We start from the raw sequence: 18,642 nt of genomic DNA, 5'->3' as shown, positions 1-18,642 counted from the left end.
GGTGCCGGCAGGGGGGCGGTACAATCGCATCATTAGAAGCTGACTGCCAAGTACCCGTATCTAAGATGACTTCATCTGCCGGGAATGTTTGAATACCAGGGGCACTCCTCCAGCTGCCGGACCTCAACTCCCTTCAGGCCTCCCCGCCTGTCTTTGAGCCAGAGTGGAAAATGCTATGTTAGAGGCCAGCTCTCTCCCCACTGGGGCTGCCCCTGGCTCCGGGCCTAATTGGGGAACCGGTGGGACCAGTCGTTCATTGTTTCCGACCCAGGACTGGAAGGCAGAACTCATTTGGCAGGCTGAGGCAGGGGAGAGGGAGACTGGCAGGCTGAGGCAGGGGAGAGGGAGACTGCCTGACTTTGGAAAGGCTTTTATGCAATGCTCGAAAATGAATTTTTTTGGAGTTTGGAAAATTTTAATCAAGAAAGCTCCAAACTCTCTGTTTATTAAGCACAGCAGTCATCACGGAAAAGGAGTTTTAGGAGCTTGGTTCTCATGGGCTTATTTTGCCCAATTTCATGCTGGCAAAAGCAAAAGTTTTCCTACATTGTTTTTTAAAAGTAAAATTTTGCTTCAAGTTTTTACTTACTTACCTCTGGAAGAGAGTCAAAAGCGGAAACAGTGAAGGCATGGCCTAGGCCCCAGAGAGAAAGGACTACGTAATCTTCTCACACAGCAACATCCAAGGCACATAGAGGTTGCCGTGAGTGTTTGTTGAATGAATGAGGGGGTCTGACCTTACCACACATCCTCTTGGGCTGGCGTGGGTCAGCCTCTGCACGGCAGAGTGATTGGGATAGATTTATAGAGTAGCTAGCAAAAGGGATGAGAGGCCCATTCTGAACCTTTGCGATTTCAAATGTTTTATTCCTTTGCTGAATTGGAGAGTACCAGAGTTTTGTGGAGGCAGAGTGGTGAAATCATAGGGTTTTAGGTTTTGCTTTTTTTTTTTTTTTTTTTTTTTTAAAGCTCATGCCTGTTTGTGTTCCAGCCTTTGGAGGCAGGCATGGATCCCCTCCTACTTCTAACCCAGCCCCATTCACATGAGTCCTTTCAACTCCAGGGGGAGGAGTCCATCCTTAAATCACATACCTCTCAGCAGAGTCATCAAATACTCATGTGGTACTGTGACAGGGGGAGTGATGTGGGGTCCACTCTCAGCACCTCTCTCCCCTGGAAAACTAAGGAAAGGCCATCTCAACTTGATCCGAGATGCATAAAAGTCTTATTCTACAAAGGAAAAGAGAAAAAGCTTAAAATGTAAACATTCTGGGGGAGTAGTAACACACTGATTTAAATTTCTGCTAACATAGAACTGAATGCAACTAGCTTTTTTTGTTTTTGTTTTTGTTTTGTTGAGAACAGATTTAACAGGAGAGCAAGGAGTGTGAAGGGGTGGAGGTGTGGGGGATGAGGTTGGAAAACAACCTAGGACAGGTTCTGGGGAGTGGGGGCTGGGGTTCAAATGAAACTTCATCCAATTCCACACTCTTTCAAAATGGAGTCTGGAGTTCTGATCCCATGTGCTGAGTCCTTCAGCTTCTGATTTGGGATCCAAGTAGTTATTATAGTGATTTCCACACCCCCTCACTTCTTTAGTCTATGCTCTGTGTAATTTACTAATTGATAATCTTATCCAAAATAAAGCTCAGGTGAATTTAGTTTCAGGTTCTTCTGCTTCATACATAACTTTAGGTGGAAGCTGAAAGTTGCTCCAAACATCTTGAGAATTCTAAGGACTTTCTTAGAATTCTGAGGATTTCATCAGCATTTCTGACACCATATGTCCCATTCTCCTACCTGATGCCTGGCCTGCTTTCATGTCCACTCCTTCCAGGCTTCTGGTTATAAATGGCCAGTGATTAAGAATTGCATAGTTGGGGCTTAAGAAGCAGTTTGATTGGTCCTTAAGCTGAGCAGAGGGTATAAGGGAGCCAAGATGAGGGAAACCCCCAGAATGTAGCCCAACTTTGCTTCTCTAGACTTTCCTTGACCTGGCTGTGTCCCTGGCCTAGCTATCAGTGGTTTAACAAAGGGGTAACTTGAGGCCTCTGAACTTAATAAAGAATCTAAGAACAGATTAAGAAGACCTCCATTTCACTCAGATTAATTGTGCTTACTATTTTCTCCCTGTGGGTTTTCTGAAGGATTAGCCCTCTTCTTTCTTAATGAAAGAAGTTCAGTTTGACTCTACTAACAAGGTCATAAATAGTGGCACCAGGTGACTGACTTTTTTTTTCCATCTGTGAACAGATGGGTTTCCCAACACCATCTTCTTCAGCCTGGACGAGGAAGAGGAACCGGAAGGTGGAGGGCCTGCAGAATTCACGTGCTTCCCAGAAGACCTTGTGGCAGAGCAGCTGACCTACATGGACGCTGTAGGTCTTCTCTTTGTGCTTCCGATGTGCTGCTACTTAAAATGTGGGGAGTGACAGTACTGGTGGGCTGGGGAGGGCAGTGGGGTAATGTGATTTAAGTCTTTTCGAATCCCCAGGAGAGGCTATGGCTGTAAATGCGGAGTGAAGATGGGACTTGAATCAATCATCTGAATAATTCAGGCTTAAGCTCTTCTTGCAAAGCCGGGTGAAGGTGCTTTTTACTTGGCACTCGATACATGGAAGTAAGAATTCTAACTCTCAGGAAACAAAATCTGTCCTGTTCCGTGGGTATTCTCTCCCTCTAGACTCATAAATATTTCAAGATCTGAACTGTTTATTTGGAGGATTGTGAAGCGGTCAAAGTATAAATTAGGATAAAATAAGTTCACTGAATCCAAATGTGACTGTATCTGGCAGTTCATTTCCATGTGTGTCTCCTGTACTTTCCCGAAGTTTGTTAGCCGTACATATTTGATCTCATCGGTCACATGTCCTAGCTCAGTGTCAGCTGGTAAATAGACTATTATAAATTATCGTGATGGTTTAAACTCTTGTACACTTACTACTTTGAAGAAAGCAGCAAATAAAGTGACAGAGTTTCCATCTAGTGAGCATGTAAATAAAGTATCAGAAGCAAATCAGATAGTCTACGTAAATTAAATCCCTGTGTTCTCTCTTTTATATAAACCCTTACGTGTCTTGCCTTGAATTGCCCTACAGGTGAGAATCCCGTTTAGTTGACTAATTTGGCTTTGTTTTTGTTCCACGGTTGATAGCGTAAAAGAAAGACCGGAAACTTCATTGGTTATGACTTTTAGGCAAAGGCCTGGAAACCAGGCTTTATGTTCCTCTGTCTTTATTTTACTGTGTGACGTTGGATAGTTTTTCCTTTTATATGCTTACTTTCTTTATTTAAAACATCATGTGAAATAGTGACACTGATGACAGCATCGCATGCACTGTACTTTGGATCACTTGTCAGGTGGTCACTGGGCATCCCTATGCATTATACACAATTCACGATCGTGAGCGCCTAGAACGTACCGTGTATATGATTTTGAGGTCAAAACCACCTCGACCACTTTTTTTTGATTAGTAGTATAGATTTTTACCTATCCTTCAAGATAGGAAAGTCAAAATGTTGTCGGTCCCTTGAATTTTCTTTTGGCTGTTGTGTTCTGTTTGTTCAGTCGAGCAGATTGAGAAAGAACATGTGGGCTTTTCTGACCAGTTAACATATTAATTATTTACTTTTGTCCATTGAAATAGACACGACGAGGCAAGTCAAGTAGAAAAGGGTTATTTGTCCATTTACAAGATACCAATTCACAGATGACCCAGACTATGTGCTTTCCCATATGAAATGTCTGTGTTGTCCTTAAACTCAGCTTCTCTTCTGTTCTAGCAACTATTCAAGAAAGTAGTGCCTCACCACTGCCTGGGCTGCATTTGGTCTCAGAGGGATAAGAAGGAAAACAAACATTTGGCTCCTACCATCCGTGCCACCATCTCTCAGTTTAACACCCTCACCAAATGTGTTGTCAGCACCATCCTGGGGGGCAGAGAACTGAAAACTCAACAGAGAGCCAAAGTCATCGAGAAGTGGATTAACATTGCTCATGTAATTATCTTTTTAAAAATATTCTTTGTATTTAGTAGATACTGGAGACGATTCCTTCTCTCCGTTTAAATGGGTCTATCCATTTGGCTGAAAGGCAATCAAACAACATATGTGAGGACCCCCTGGGTTTTTGTTGCTGTTATTCTTCTTCCAAAGTAAGAAAAAATGGTCTTTCTTAAATAGGAGCTTATTTTTCCTCTTTATTTTTTAAAAATTTTTAAAATATTTATTTATTTTTGAGAGGCAGCGTGTGTGGGGGGGGGGAGGGGCAGAGAGAGAGGAGACGCAGAATCTGAAGCAGGCTCCTATGCGGGGCTCGAACCCACGAACCGTGAGATCATGACCTGAGCCGAAGCCGGACACTTAACCCACTAAGCCACCCAGGTGCTCCTACTTTTCCTTTTTATAGAAAATCGGTCCCTTGCTCACTTCTTTCAGCTCATGGGCCTGCACACTGCTGCATCTCTAGGGTGACATATGCCTGCTTTTCCCCTTATAGTCACCAACTGAGTGTCAGTTCTGCCCCGTGTTCAGTAAATACAACCTGATGGTCTAAGTGCCAAACTGACTACTCTTCACCGCAGAATGGTGACCTACCTAGGCACCCTTCCAGCACCCGGAAGCATTATGTCTTCTGCAGACTTGAAGAGCCAGTACCTTCTCAGAATCCTGAATCTCGGGGCGCCTGGGTGGCGCAGTCGGTTAAGCGTCCGACTTCAGCCAGGTCACGATCTCGCGGTCCGTGAGTTCGAGCCCCGCGTCAGGCTCTGGGCTGATGGCTCCGAGCCTGGAGCCTGTTTCCGATTCTGTGTCTCCCTCTCTCTCTGCCCCTCCCCCGTTCATGCTCTGTCTCTCTCTGTCCAAAAATAAATAAAAAACGTTGAAAAAAAAAAAAAAATTTAAAAAAAGAATCCTGAATCTCTTTCCTGAAGGACTGAGGTGCCCAGATTTCACATTAATCTGGGACTTTTCTGAGGACCTTCTATCTGAAGGTAGAAGGGCAGAGTTTATTCCTAGGTCTGAATTACATTCTGCTGAGTGTCAGTCTGGGCTCTGGGTCAGCTGCTTACATACTGCATGACCTTCGCTGATCAGTATCTTCACGACTGTGGAAACGTGAACAGTATTCAGTCAGTTGGTCACCAGACATTTCATGCGCTCCTAAATGCACATAAGCTACAAGATTATGTAATTTGGGGACATTGTGAGGATAGGCACAATTAATGTAATCTTACAGGAGCCTGTAGTCACACAAGGAAGCCAAGATACTCTGAGATATACTGGGATGATCTCAGCTGAGGCAGAAGAGGAGCGGGGCCCTCCGAGATAAGTGGTGGAGGAGGGAGAAACCACTTCTGGGGGGATTGAGGAGGGCTTCATGGATAGGATGACTTTTGGACTTAACTTTAATACTAGATAGAATTTTTGGTATTTGAAGATTGAGTTAGATTTTTTTTTCCTAGACAGAAGAAGAAATTACATCAGCAAAAGCTATGTAATTAACAACAACTTTGAAAAATAATTATTATATAAATATCTTACTAGTCCATGTTCTGGGTTATGTGAGTCAACCCTCAACCAAAACCCATTTTGCTTTCTATCCTAATATACCTTTTTCATTAAGCCCTCCTGTTTAGGGCATAATGCTTACATTTTCACACCCACACTCTCTCTCTCTCTCTCTCTCTCTTTGTATTTTACATTCTCTTTGTTGTCTTTGATCAAAGAGCAGGGCCATAATTGTGCTAGAGGATTTGCCTTATTTTGAATTTTTAGGTGCTCGGTTACCACAGACCTTTTAGTATATGAAAAAAGTAAGAGAACAGTGTCTTACAACTTAGATTTCTCCTATTCTGAATTGAGCTAATTTCTCAAGAGCTATAAAAAGAATTTCTGATAGAGTGGAATAAAGCATGGAATTTCTGCCTTCTCAGAATGAGAAGAAAATATTTTTGTTTTGGCCATAAATGTAATATCTTTTAATCCATTCAACTACTTAGAAAGTCTATAGCAAGAATATAGCATCTGTGTGTATGACAGTGTGGCTCAAACAATGACTTTTGGTCCAAGTTAAATATAAATTGTGCACATATGTGTTAATAAGAAATGTAAGTTGAACAATTTGAGGTATATTCCAAATCCCATAGCACATATTTAAAAGCCAGGGGTCTTTGTTCTTGGTGGTGTAGTTTCCTGATATTGAGCACGTTGTGTCCCTTGAAATTGTGTGGAGTAATTTAATAAAATAATGAAACTCATAGGTGGTTTCCTGCCAAGATTTATTTTACTTTTCTTGCATTAATCATACTCAGTTTCTATCGAGAGGATATTTGAAAAAACGATAATAATTTAACACACAGAAAATATTTGTGACCTGATGCGATTATATTTTCTTGGGCTGGCCTTGCTGCTGTGTTTTCTTTTTACTTTTGCACCACGTCTCCTGGAAGATACCTCCCTTTCTAGAAACGGGGCCAAATGTCTTTTGTACTCCTTTAAAACCCTTAGCTTAAGCCTCTTTCTGAATAATGTGTTCCATATGTTTATTACAATTTGCATGAAATATCTGTGCCTGAGTTCCTTTATTTATTGCAAGTTTCTTGATTTTTGGAGCATGACTTTTGGATTCTGAACCTTTGTTGAACCATGCTCTCATGGGTTTGGGTTTCCAGACTGACTGTAATTCAGAGTGCGCTCGCTCTTTCTTTCTTTCTTTCTTTCTTTCTTTCTTTCTTTCTTTCTTTCTTTCTCTTTCTCTTTCTTTCTTTTCAAATAAGGGGAAGGCATTGAGACATTTAAAAAGAGTGGGCATGACTTTTGTAAAATACTTTGGCCTATACTCTAAGGAAATAATGTTTGGAGGTTTGTTTGTTGGGCATAGTTTTAAGTAGCTGGATTTTGACAAGCTAAGTTAGAGAATGCTGTTTTCCTTCCTATTCGGGATTAGCATTACTTCATGAATTGACCTTCTAAGCAATGTGCAGTTCTGCCCAACCATTTTGGAATTTCTTGCTTCAGATGTTCTGCACAAAGCCAACCCCGTGCCCACACGGTGTACTCAATTGTAAACAGTGGATAGACTACACTCCCAAATGCCTGCATATGAAACATCTCCTTTGACATAAAACATAATCCACTCTCCCCATGGTGCCAAGAATGGGACTCTCTCCTTCCCTCACTGTTTTGCTGTCCCCGCCATTCATGCTGCAGGACTTTGACTCCAGGGTCACTGGCTGCCGAGGCTATCTACTCCGTGCGGTAGCTTAAGTTTCAGGATCAGAGAGCCTTTCTCTTTACCCAGAAAACGACATCCAGACTATTTCCTGTCCTCCTTGATTTTGTTCTAAAATGCTGCCAAAATGGATTTCATTTTAAAAGCTCTGGCTTATTTTGGAAACGGCGAAGTACCAAGGTGTTTCTGAATGTTTATGACTGTGGCACGGGCCAATTTGAAACGAAATGCGTGTGTATAAAAATATTCCCTTTTGGCTAAGAGCATGAAAGCCAAAGTTCAACTTGTGGTGGATGTTTATTGCCAAGTTATATACACCTCTCTGGGCAAGGGTTGGTCATGAGATGTTTGATACCATCTGACCTCCCAGTGGCCGCTGCCCGGCTCACACTGTGGGTCTAAAGGATATAGTGACCTTTCATGTGTGTTTTTAGGGCATCTGTGTGCTTTCAGCAGAAGAAAGTTTGCTTTCCCTAGCATAGCCTTGCAGACTCACCTCTGTTCGTGTTTTTACGAGGAAAGCTGGAAACCATAAAACTATAACAACAACGCAAAAAATATATTAAAGGGAGAAAAACAAGCATACAGTGCCAAAACCTATAAAGTGTTTTGGTGACTGGGGTGGGAGTAAGGAGCTGCTTTTTGATGTTGAGTATTTATACAGCTGCCTATTTAGTGGTAAGAATTCATAGCAGCTGTGATACCTCTAAAACAGGAAACCACCAACTCGCAGTATTATTGATATTTAAAATGCCTTTTATGTTTTAATCACCCTCCATACAGGAATGTAGAATCCTGAAGAATTTTTCTTCCTTGAGGGCCATCATTTCGGCACTGCAGTCCAATTCCATCTATAGGTTAAAAAAGACCTGGGCCGTCGTCCCAAAGTAAGTTCCCAAGTGTCCACTCTGCTTTCTTTGGCTGGGGTGACTTAGTCACTGTATAAATGGTATGGGTCCTTGCCTTCAAAGCCCATATTCTGTAACTAGAGAAACGTATTTGAAAGCCTCTGTGTGTCTCAGGCAGGGTGCACTTGACACATAAACATTAATGAGTTTTTAGGCAGAGAAGTCAGACTCATCTGCGAAGTGCACCAACATCAAGAGTATTGGTTTTGGGATGATTTGAAGGATGTGCTTGTCATCTAGAGTCTGAGGGGGAAGGGTGTGGAGTGATGAAGTTACAGCAGTGCGGCCATTCCTTCTGGTTATTTCTCAGCCACACTCCAAAGCCCTAAGCTGTTCCAAGATGTGAGGGAGCATGTGTGTAGATAGGATGCTAGCTCTTGCTGTTTAGCAAGAATCTAATTGCTTAACTTCTGTCTCAGCATGTTAAACGCTATCTTTTTTGTTTTTTGTTTTTAATTTTTTTTAACGTTTGTTTATTTTTGAGACAGGGAGAGACAGAGCATGAACGGGGGAGGGTCAGAGAGCGAGGGAGACACAGAATCTGAAACAGGCTCCAGGCTCTGAGCTGTCAGCACAGAGCCCGACGCGGGGCTTGAACTCACGGACCGCGAGATCATGACCTGAGCCGACGTCGGACGCTTAACCGACTGAGCCACCCAGGCGCCCCGAGTTAAACGCTATCTTAGTGATATTAAAAATCCCTAAATGTTCCTGCCTAGGGACCTGACTAACATCATTAACTGGCCACGTTGTATATTGTTTTTCTTCATATTTCTTGGTGTAACCTTTGGGACAATGAACGATATAATGTCCTTATTGTTTCGCCATCTTCATTCCCCTATTTCCAGAGCTTCCCCTGGAGACCAGAGAACTTTTTGCAAAGGAGGGAAAGGTGAAGGAGGAGGCAGCTCCGGTTCCCTATCCACACAGCTTTAGAAGCTGGGGAATATGTCATGGCTACAAACGAGGCCAATTACATTCAACAGGTCTACCTAGGTTTGAACTAATCAAGAAGGAAGGCATATCAGGAAAGAATGTGTAAACTGTTTACAGTCTATACTGTATGTAGTATGGTCGGTTGCAGCCAAGAGAGGGGCCAGCTGGCTTCCCAGGCAGGCCTGCCCCTGTGGAATTGGTGGATTTGGTGCTTAAGAGTGGAAAGTCTAGGTACTCGGTTTCATGAGTTCACTCAGAGCTGATTAAGCCCTAAGGGACTGACACTATCCAAACTTGCAAGAAACCCAGATAGGTAAACCAGAATTTCATAAATTTTTGCTGAAAAATGAGTGCATACCAGTGGGCTCATATTCTCAGTCAGAGGAGAGTCTACTTGGGGGAAGTCAAATTACTTATGAAATAAATCTTTGATGAGTCAGCAGAAAAAATTGAAGTGGGTGGTTGTAATGCCTGGTTCAGAGCCGTAGAAGCCACAGCCACTTGGAGACTCCAGAGCTCCTTCTCTGTTTATAATACTGTTATCTACCAGAAGAAAACCTGGCAGATAGGCTTTTCAAAGTCCAATGCAATGTTTTTGATTACCACTTATTTCTTGGTTCTTTCTCTTCTTCATTACTTTGATTAGTCAAGCTGACTCTGTAGGTGAAAGATTAGTTAATTGGTTTTCCTTTGCATATAAATCTTATGAAAGATATGGGCATTATAAAGTCATTAGATGACAGGCGTTCGTAAAATACAATGGGCAAATCAGATGCATGCAGAGTCCTCATGTTCAATAGCCCCAGAGCCCTCTCCTTGCCCTCATCACCGTTCCCTTACTGTGGTGTCAAACACAAAACCAAAGGGATGGTCAGGTGCTAAAATACCACCTGTGCCTGGTTGCAGTCTTCTGTGATTGCAGTGAAAGGTGATCCTATCTTTCTTTGGTAGTTGATAAATAGCATGCTGTGGAAAGTCACTTAGCCAAAAGTTCCTGCACAGCAAATTTGAGGCTAAAACACAAGTAAAAAAGTTAGTGGAGCTGGAGCTTAATCTCTTGGTTACCATATGAGAAGGTTCATTCTTTCACTTGGCTTTGTAAACTATTTCACCACAAAACAAACCTCAAAGCCACATTCAGGCTTGGTTGGGTGGGTGTCTGGTTTGTTTCTTGGTTGGTTCATGTTTTAGTGGGGATGCTACAGAAGTGTCACAGTTTCTAGAGAAGACACTTTCATACCAGCTTTCCATGTTTTTCATTGCTAAATTCAAGGGACAGGGTTAAGATACCTTATTTGGTTACCACTTTCCCTATAATCCTTTACGCTAATAACTTTCAGTGGACGGAAAAGATGTCTGTTTATTTCTGTTTATGTAGGCCCACATGTAATTAAGTTCTTAATTATTTTTTCCAAAATGTAAATAGCTTTACTGGTTTTCTTTATTATAACAGTGATATTACACTCATTGTAAAACAAATAAGTTAATGGTGGCTTTCTCATGATAATGAAATGCTACATATAGAGTGATATTGCCCCGTTAATTCTTTGCCTTCAGAGCCCTCCACTTACTAACCCTGGAGGGGTGCAGAGTAAAGCATGAGGCCCGTGGACTGGCAGAGGCAGAGTAGACACTTTGCATATGTGATCCTGCTGACTTCACAGCAGTCTTTCAGAGGGATTCCTAGAATTTTCAGTGTATAGGTGAGAAAGTGGAAGCCTAAGCAAGTTAAGCGAATTGCCCACAATCACTTGGGGAGTGAGTGGCAGAGCGGGGATTTGAACCCGCTCCCCTGATCACAGCCTGTTCTGCTTCCATCTGTTATGACTCTGAGATGAGAGCACCAGGCTGTGATTCGGGAAATTTAGTCTCAACACTTAGCAATGGCAACGTGGACAAGTCCCTGACCTTGGCCAACATGATTTCTCAGGTCCTGCGGGGGCTCTGTGTGTATTCTGAGATAAAATTTTTTTAAAAAATTGTTTTTTAAGTTTATTTATTTATTTTGAAAGGAGAGAGAATTGGAGGGAGAGAATCCCAAGCAGGCTCGGTGCTGTCAGCACAGAGTGCAGTGCGGGGCTCGAGCTCACCAACCTTGAAATCATGACCTGAGCTGAAATCAAGAGCCAGATACTTAACTGACTGAGCCACCCAGGTGCCCGAGACTTTTTTTTAAGAACATGTCCCAGTGGAACAACTTGATACCCCAATTTAACGATCCTTTTTTATGATTATAATGTGCATGGTTAGAAAAATCCGTTTCTTCACATAGGTGACCATGTCTACCTTAAAAAAAAAAAAAAACAACACCCTGCATGAACAAAGCCATTGGCTTCATCTGCGCTCACATCCCTCACTGATCCTGAGATCAGTGTGATCCCTCTGGAGCCATAGGTAACTGAGAGCAGCAGGGCCCAGGGTGTGGGACTTTCACTGACTCTTTATTTGTGAATATTTTCTTAACCCCTCTCACAGGGACCGGATGCTGATGTTTGAAGAGCTTTCAGATATCTTCTCTGACCATAATAACCATTTGACCAGCCGGGAACTCCTAATGAAGGTGGGTCTCTAGGTGGAGGTGCTGGGTCACATTGTCTCCAGCTCTGGAATCCCTTCAAGGCGGGAGTGGCTTGAGGGCTCCTTACATTCCTACAGTCCCAGGAGAAAGCCTGAAGGGACTAGAAGGCAGAAATTTTGTGGGGTTTTTTTGTGCCCAATCTAAGGAGCTTGGGGCTGAGAAAACTGAAAGTCCAGTCCTTGGCTTCCCGGTTACACAACCAGATTGTGAAACTTGTGCTCCAGTGTGTATCTATTCGAGCTGCTCTGCAGATAGGTGGGTGAGAGGCCCTGGAGTATCCCTTCTCAGCAAAACATCTTGTAGAATGACAGAGACCAAGCCTGCAATTCCACATCCTTTATCTGGACTAAATTGCACAGTCTGTCAGCAGTATTTATTGAACGCCAAGTGAGTGCTGACTTCTGAACTACAGGCAGGTAAAAGTGTAGCTTGGTTTATTTTATTTCTCCAGACATTTGTTGAGTGTCCAATATTCGTAAAACATTGGAGCAGCCTCTAGGAATATGAAGGTGACCAACACAGACCCTGTTTTCAAGAATTTATCCTCTGGGTGGTGGATGTTGGCACTAAACAAGAACAGTCAAGTAAAGGTACAAATAACAGGTTGTGAAGGATCATCAGAAGGGAACATAGGCCAGATCCTATCTTCACAGCCTTTCTAGAAATTTACTGTGGATAAAAATCTACAGTAGATTGTATCATCCTTGTTTTGCAGATAGCCAAGACTCAGAGAGGTAAATAATACCTCTTAAATCACACACCTGGTAGGTGGTGGAGCTAGAATGTGAACCCTGCCTAGTGAGACTCTAAAACCTGTGTTTTTATCACTTAGCCATAAAATTGTAAATTCCTACCACTTAGGAGTAGGGGATAGGGTAGATCAGAGAAAACTTCACAGAGAAGATAAATTAGTCATTGAACAACTGTTAACTGAACATTCATTATATACTAGGCATCACATTGAAGGCAGTCTCTGATCTTAAAGAGATTACAGTCTCATGGTGGAGGCAGAGAAGTAGACAATTATAAAATCGTATAACATGCATTACCATAGGGGGAAGCTGTGAACTGGGCAATTAGAGGATATGATCCTGTCCTTGGTCTCTTTTTCTGTAAATTGGAGACAATAAGAGTATTTAGTCCACTGACATCATAGAATTGTTTTGAAGATTCACTAAGAGAAAATATTTGAAAGCACTATGCAAATGTGTTTTTAGTATTTGGCATGCTCTGTGCACAATATGAAGCCAAAGTATGCCTAACAAATGAACGCGAATGAAGTACGTGCTACATGTGCAAGCTTAGAGCAGACACGTGGAGTAGGGATGCAAGCCTAGCGGAGGTGGGGTTGCTGAGAAGAGGCATCCAGTTGATGACTGTTAACATTAGTCATTCCTATAAGGGCGTCTGTTAGACTGTTGTCCTTCTAAGTGCTACTCCTCCTTCAGGTCTCACTGTGGACTCTGCTGGGTACTCAGACTGTCTCCCTGCCAGTCTGAAAGCCTCTTGCAGGCAGGGACTGGGTTTGTTTTTTCACTGTTACATCCCTAATGCCTAACACAGCGACTGGCACGCCGCAAGTGTTCAGAAACTACATTCACCTGCATGAATTGGTGGGCCTTATGAGTCACATGACTTTAAGAACCCGCCCACTCTTAGCCCTTCTTGGAGTAGGTGATATGAACAAGGCAGTTTCTGCTGATGCTGACTCTGGATTTGGCCTACCTGATTAACTGCACACTAAACAGTGCTTGCTGAGATCGTGTTACTCCCTGCTTCACATCCCCCTGGATTTGCAGACTTTAGATGGAAACTCATCTGGCTGGAAGGAGATGGCTTAGTGGTCTCCCTGTCAGTAATACACAGCTAGACTAACTGGAGCCACATATTCAAATCCCAATAGCTCTGAGTCATCCTTCCAATGTAGATAAATTGAACGCCGTGCAGCTGATTGCCTAGTGGCAGTCTTCTGGCTGAAACCTTAGAAGCAAAGCTATGTGTAGACATTAAAGGTCCTGTAAACTTTTCTTAAATGTAGAACTTTACCCTAGTGCTCTTAGTTAAATTTCTTATACATGGCTCAGATCCCAAGGAAATGAAAAACTTGGCTATGAATTCATGTGGTCTGTGCATTATCATTAACGATAGTGTAATGTTCTGGCCAGGCCATATGTGTATGTAGGTCCTTTTCCAGTCACCTTTGTTGATCATTCTTCATATGAAGTCTATAATTCTGAGTGTTAATTCTCAGCACAGTTGTTAAAAAAAATGAAATCAAGGTATTTAGGTTCTCAAAAGAACCACTGAGAAAAACTGCTGGCCTCTGTTTCTAATATGATTTACAGTTGGGTAATCTTAGTCTTAAAGACCTGTCTTCTCTTCTGCTGCTGGGTGGACGTCATGGTCCACCTCTGTGCTGTTATGGCTGAGGTATCATAATAATTAGCAAAAAGCTAAGGTTTTCATTGTAATTGTTGGAAAAAGTGTTTTTATTTTTCTCAAAGATTATCTTTTTTTTAAGTTTATTTATTTATTTTAAGAGAGAGAGTGTGAACAGGGAAGAGGCAGAGAGGGTGGGGGGAGAGAGAATCCCAAGCAGGCCCTGCACTGTCAGCACAGAGCCCGATGTGTGGCTCGATGCGGGGCTTGAACTCATGAACTGTGAGATCATGACCTGAGCCAAAATCAAGAGTCGGATGCTTAATTGACTGAGTCACCCAGGCACCCCTCAAAAATTACCTTAAACCTGTTACCACCTTATGATTTCTGGAACTTCGATAACTCTGAGCAGATAAATTGTAGAGTCCGTGAATTTTAAAGCAGTACGAAAGCAGAATGCCACCAAATCATCCTGGATCTTGGGAATCTTGGTGAGAACTCTCCCTGGTTGAACTGATATAAACAACCACGAAAAAGGCCTAGGAATTTGGCTGTGGTAGAGATGGATATGTAGTGAAGTTCCAAAACATACTGAAGTCAGGGTTGGAGCAGAGGCTGTTAGGACTGTGAAGGCCCTTTCAGGTAGTTACCATTAATTTCTGGGCTACCACGTAAGCAATACTGATTGAGAAGAATCCAGTGCCTGTGGAACAGCCTGGTGGTAGAAGAGACCCCTCTGAGGCCCAGGAACAGGATGGCTGAGGGCAGCCGATCTCTGTCAAAGACAGAGGTAGAGAGAAGGTGGGACTCAGGTGAGAAATTTTCACTGGAGAGGGAGGGGAAGGGGAAAGAGAGAGAGGTGGAGGAGGACAGATACCAAACAGAGAGGGAGGGAATGTAAGAAGGAAGAAGGAGGTTGATGGAGAAAGAAAGAGAGATCTGGAATTCATCCCAACATGGGCAGTCATTAAGGGTAACATTTCCAAAGACATGAATGTAGTGCAAAACAAGAAGGTGACTTTGGCAGAACGAAGAGGCACTAAGAGCCTGAGCATGGCCGGCAGAGGAGCCTAAGGAGCCAGAGTGAGGCCATCAGCAAACCTGTGAAAAGTTCCAGGGAGTTTCAAGGGATTGGTGGGGTAAGAGCTGCGGAGCGAAGGATTTGGGGCAAAGAAGGAGAAAACTGACACCGTTTGAGGTGCAAGTGTAGGTGTTCAATTGGCGCCTCATCTGGGAGAGCTGGCACCAGTCGGTCTCTTGAGTTACCCAGCCGGGAGTGGAACCTCACTGTCGAGAAACGCGAGGTCATGAAATGAGCAAGCCTGTCCTGAGCGCTCTTCCCTTCTCTCTGCTATTCTGTGGCTCTCAGGAGCCTTTTAACCTGTCAGAAATCCTTCTTAAGAGTTTTAGATATATCTTCAATAATTTCTGCACACAATTGACAAACTGGAAGGGAACCAGAGGGACTCACACAGGAAAGGGACACTTACCTTCAAGTCAGACAGAAATGATTTCTCACTCCAAGCAAATTCTTCAGAAGACGGGAGGGCTCACTCATCACCACCTAGCATGGGAAATGGCACATTTTAGGCCGCTTTCATTCATTCCCCAGGATAAAACTCTTAGGTAGGAGTTCGTTAAATGATACCGCTCCTCATTATTCTTTGTCATAGGGAGAATTGCAATAGATCATGAGTCACTGCAGGTTCTGGACCCAGGTTAAGGCAGGTGAATGATAGAGGCCATTGGTGCCTCGCTGACATCGGAGAGGCCAAGTCACTGCAAAAGATGCTTTTGCAGCATGTGGCAGGGAAAGGTCACATGCTGTGGTGATATTATAAACCCCAGGAAGACTGACCGAGGAAAAGCTACTGTAGAGCTTATACCCAACTGAATTGTGAAATTTGCCCCCCATTCATACAGTTCCTGGAAAATGAGAACTTAACAAGACCTTGAAACCACAAAACCAAAACACTGTGTTCAGTCAGCAAACTGGAGTTTAGTCACTATTGTGGAAGAGTTTGTTGTAACAACAGACAGGAGGAGAGAAAGGGTAGCCGTCCGTCCTCAGGCGCCAGGAGGAAGGATTGACTTGTAAGAGTTCCAAACCTGAGGAGCAACTTGCGAGGATGGATTGGCCGAGAAAGATGGGGGAAAAAATGTGTGAAGGTCTGGCTTTCATAGGTTAGTGCCGCACCATGATACTGGACTTCCTCAGAAAACTTCCGGTACAAAAGTTTCCTTTAGCTAAGAAATACCACAGAAATCATCCCTTTTCTTTCACAGAATGCTGGCACATGTATTTCAGGCCCAGATCAAGAAATCACAAAATGTACTGAGGAAGCGATCTTCATTTCCAGGACATGTGATTACTCTGAGTGAAATTCAGGATATGTAAAAATTGTCTCCCGTTTTGGGAATTGCCTGCCTTCTATTGACCATTGATGTTATCCCCGAAATCAGGGTTCTTCTTACAAAGCAGGGGGAACACAGGATAATCGGAGGCCAGCAGACCTTACTGCAATTAGACCACTTGCAACAAGCCAGCCAAACATTTCTATAAATTCAGCCCAGAGCCTGCTGGAGGCCTCTTCATTTTGTGTGGCACCGGGTGGCTGTGCAGAGGTTCTGTACCGGAAGCTAGAGGCCCCCGTGTTTCTTCCTAGTGGCCTTCTCCATCACTCTCCTCTGTGTGTGCTTCTGTGTCGTAGGAAGGAACCTCAAAATTTGCAAACCTGGACAGCAGTGTGAAAGAAAACCAGAAGCGGACTCAGAGGAGGCTTCAGCTCCAGAAGGACATGGTACGTATGGCCCCCGGTCTTCCCCGAGGGTCCATCAGAAGGCAGCCCTATGTGGGCGGTGGGGCTCCTGCCTGGCACCCCGTCTACAGGATGCCCCCGCTTTCAAGAACGGTCTCCAACCTCTACTTCGTGTATTCTCAGCAACCCTGGGAGGTCTGTAGCAGAGACATTGTCACTCCTGCTCCCATGTGACCCAGTGGCAAATAAACACTGAGAGTCACAAATCTGAGCGTTCTCTGGAGCGTTTGTTCTTCTAGAGGTAAGGCAGAGTCTGCTGCAGGTAGGCTCCCTTCCCTCTTGCTGGCTTCCTCCATCCACTTCTGCCCTTGGAAGCTGCTGCTACCTTGGCCTTGAGACCTCCTGGGCTTCAGTTCCCCAACAGGAATGCCTGCTCTAGTCAACTTTGGACACACGGTGACCCAGGACGTGGGTGCTGAGGAAAGTGTCTGCTCCCAGGAGGACTTGGTCCACATACTGGCAGATCTTTTTGTTTGTTCGAAACCCTCTCCATTTTCCACTTTCCATACTAATCCCAAGGACTAACCAGACCTTTTTTTCCCCTAGTTTTTCAGTACTGAAAGGAGTACCATACCTTCCTCCTTAAGACTGAGAGATAGTTACCATCTTTAGCCTTATTTTAAAAACTCTTCTTTTAGCATGGAAGGGGGAAAACCAGAGAGAGGAGATGAAAGACTGACAACCTTTCTTCTCTTCGGAAGGTTGGACATAAATCAGAAACGTTGAGTTTGAATGATAGGACTCTTCTGTAACATAAAGTCGGTAAAACATTTCACAGCATTTCAGACTTTTTTTTGGTTGTCCAAAGATAAGTTAAAAATAGCTATTAAAAAAATTATTTTAGTTCAGGCTGAGACCTTGTGCTCATAACAGGGAAGGACAAAACTGCCTCTGAGAATGAGTCCTCAAGGTGAACCTCTGCTGGAAGTTCTGGCCAAGAACTCCTACTTAGAGTTTTATCCTTCTGTGAACACTCTCGAACATACTTGTATGATCTCCTAGCCAGCCTCACATGGAGCAGCCTGGTCTTGCCCTGGCTGAGACATTGTTTTCTTCCAGAACTTCCATATGTGCCTGAATGATGTGAGGAGAAGGCATCCATGCAAGCCCCTTTTTATTTTCTCTCCAGAATGGTTAGTGCCTCAGTGGCTTTAGGGAGAATTGACATGATATCAAAGGAAATTTGGTGACATCAATACTGTGTACACCTGCCGTCACAGTGATTCTACCTTCATTTCCAAGGGACAATTTTTTTTTAAGTGAACTTTTTATTATGGAGTTTACAGAAAAGTTCCAGAGAATACATAGAGTTTCTGTGAAGCCCTCACTCCGTTTCCCCGATTGTTAACACCCTCTCTCGCTGTGGCACATCTGTCGACACTAAGGCACTAACACCTGCATGCTACTGTGAACTAAAATCCAGACTCTGTTCGGGCTTCACCACTTTTGCATTGGTATGCTCTTTCTGCTCCGGGAGCCTGGCCAGGGAACCACATCGTGTTTAGCAGTCCTGTCTCCCCAGTCTGCTCTGCTCTGTGATAGTTTCTCGTGACCTTGACAGTCTTAGGGAATACTGTCTTGTTACCCTTAGGATGGCCCACGGTAAGAGTGTGCCTGTGCTGTTTTCTAGTGAATATGCTGAGGTTATGGGTTTGGGCGAGGACTATCACAGAAGTAAAGTGCCATTCTCATCACATCCTATCAAGGAGTGTGTGACGTGTGGTGTCGTCGGTGATGTTCGCCTTAGTCACTTGGTTAAAGTAGTATTTTGCCAGATTTTCCACTTTGAAG

The 18,642-nt window shown here is 43.5% G+C and overlaps 1 protein-coding gene across 3 annotated transcripts in view; it reads left to right on the top strand.

Moving 5' to 3' along the window:
* RGL1 (ral guanine nucleotide dissociation stimulator like 1) overlaps positions 1–18,642 on the top strand; it is a 257,023-nt gene that overhangs the window by 212,537 nt on the left and 25,844 nt on the right. For all 3 annotated transcript variants that reach the window (XM_058701132.1, XM_058701131.1, XM_058701130.1), the window contains 5 exons: positions 2,254–2,378; positions 3,784–3,999; positions 8,015–8,118; positions 11,551–11,635; positions 16,744–16,833. In XM_058701132.1, the coding sequence (XP_058557115.1) occupies positions 2,254–2,378; positions 3,784–3,999; positions 8,015–8,118; positions 11,551–11,635; positions 16,744–16,833 (620 nt within the window). The remainder of the gene's footprint in view (positions 1–2,253; positions 2,379–3,783; positions 4,000–8,014; positions 8,119–11,550; positions 11,636–16,743; positions 16,834–18,642) is intronic.

The sequence above is a fragment of the Neofelis nebulosa genome, chromosome 15 (assembly GCF_028018385.1).
Source record: "Neofelis nebulosa isolate mNeoNeb1 chromosome 15, mNeoNeb1.pri, whole genome shotgun sequence".
Lineage (NCBI taxonomy): Eukaryota > Metazoa > Chordata > Mammalia > Carnivora > Felidae > Neofelis > Neofelis nebulosa.
This window is presented reverse-complemented; position numbering and strand designations above follow the sequence as displayed.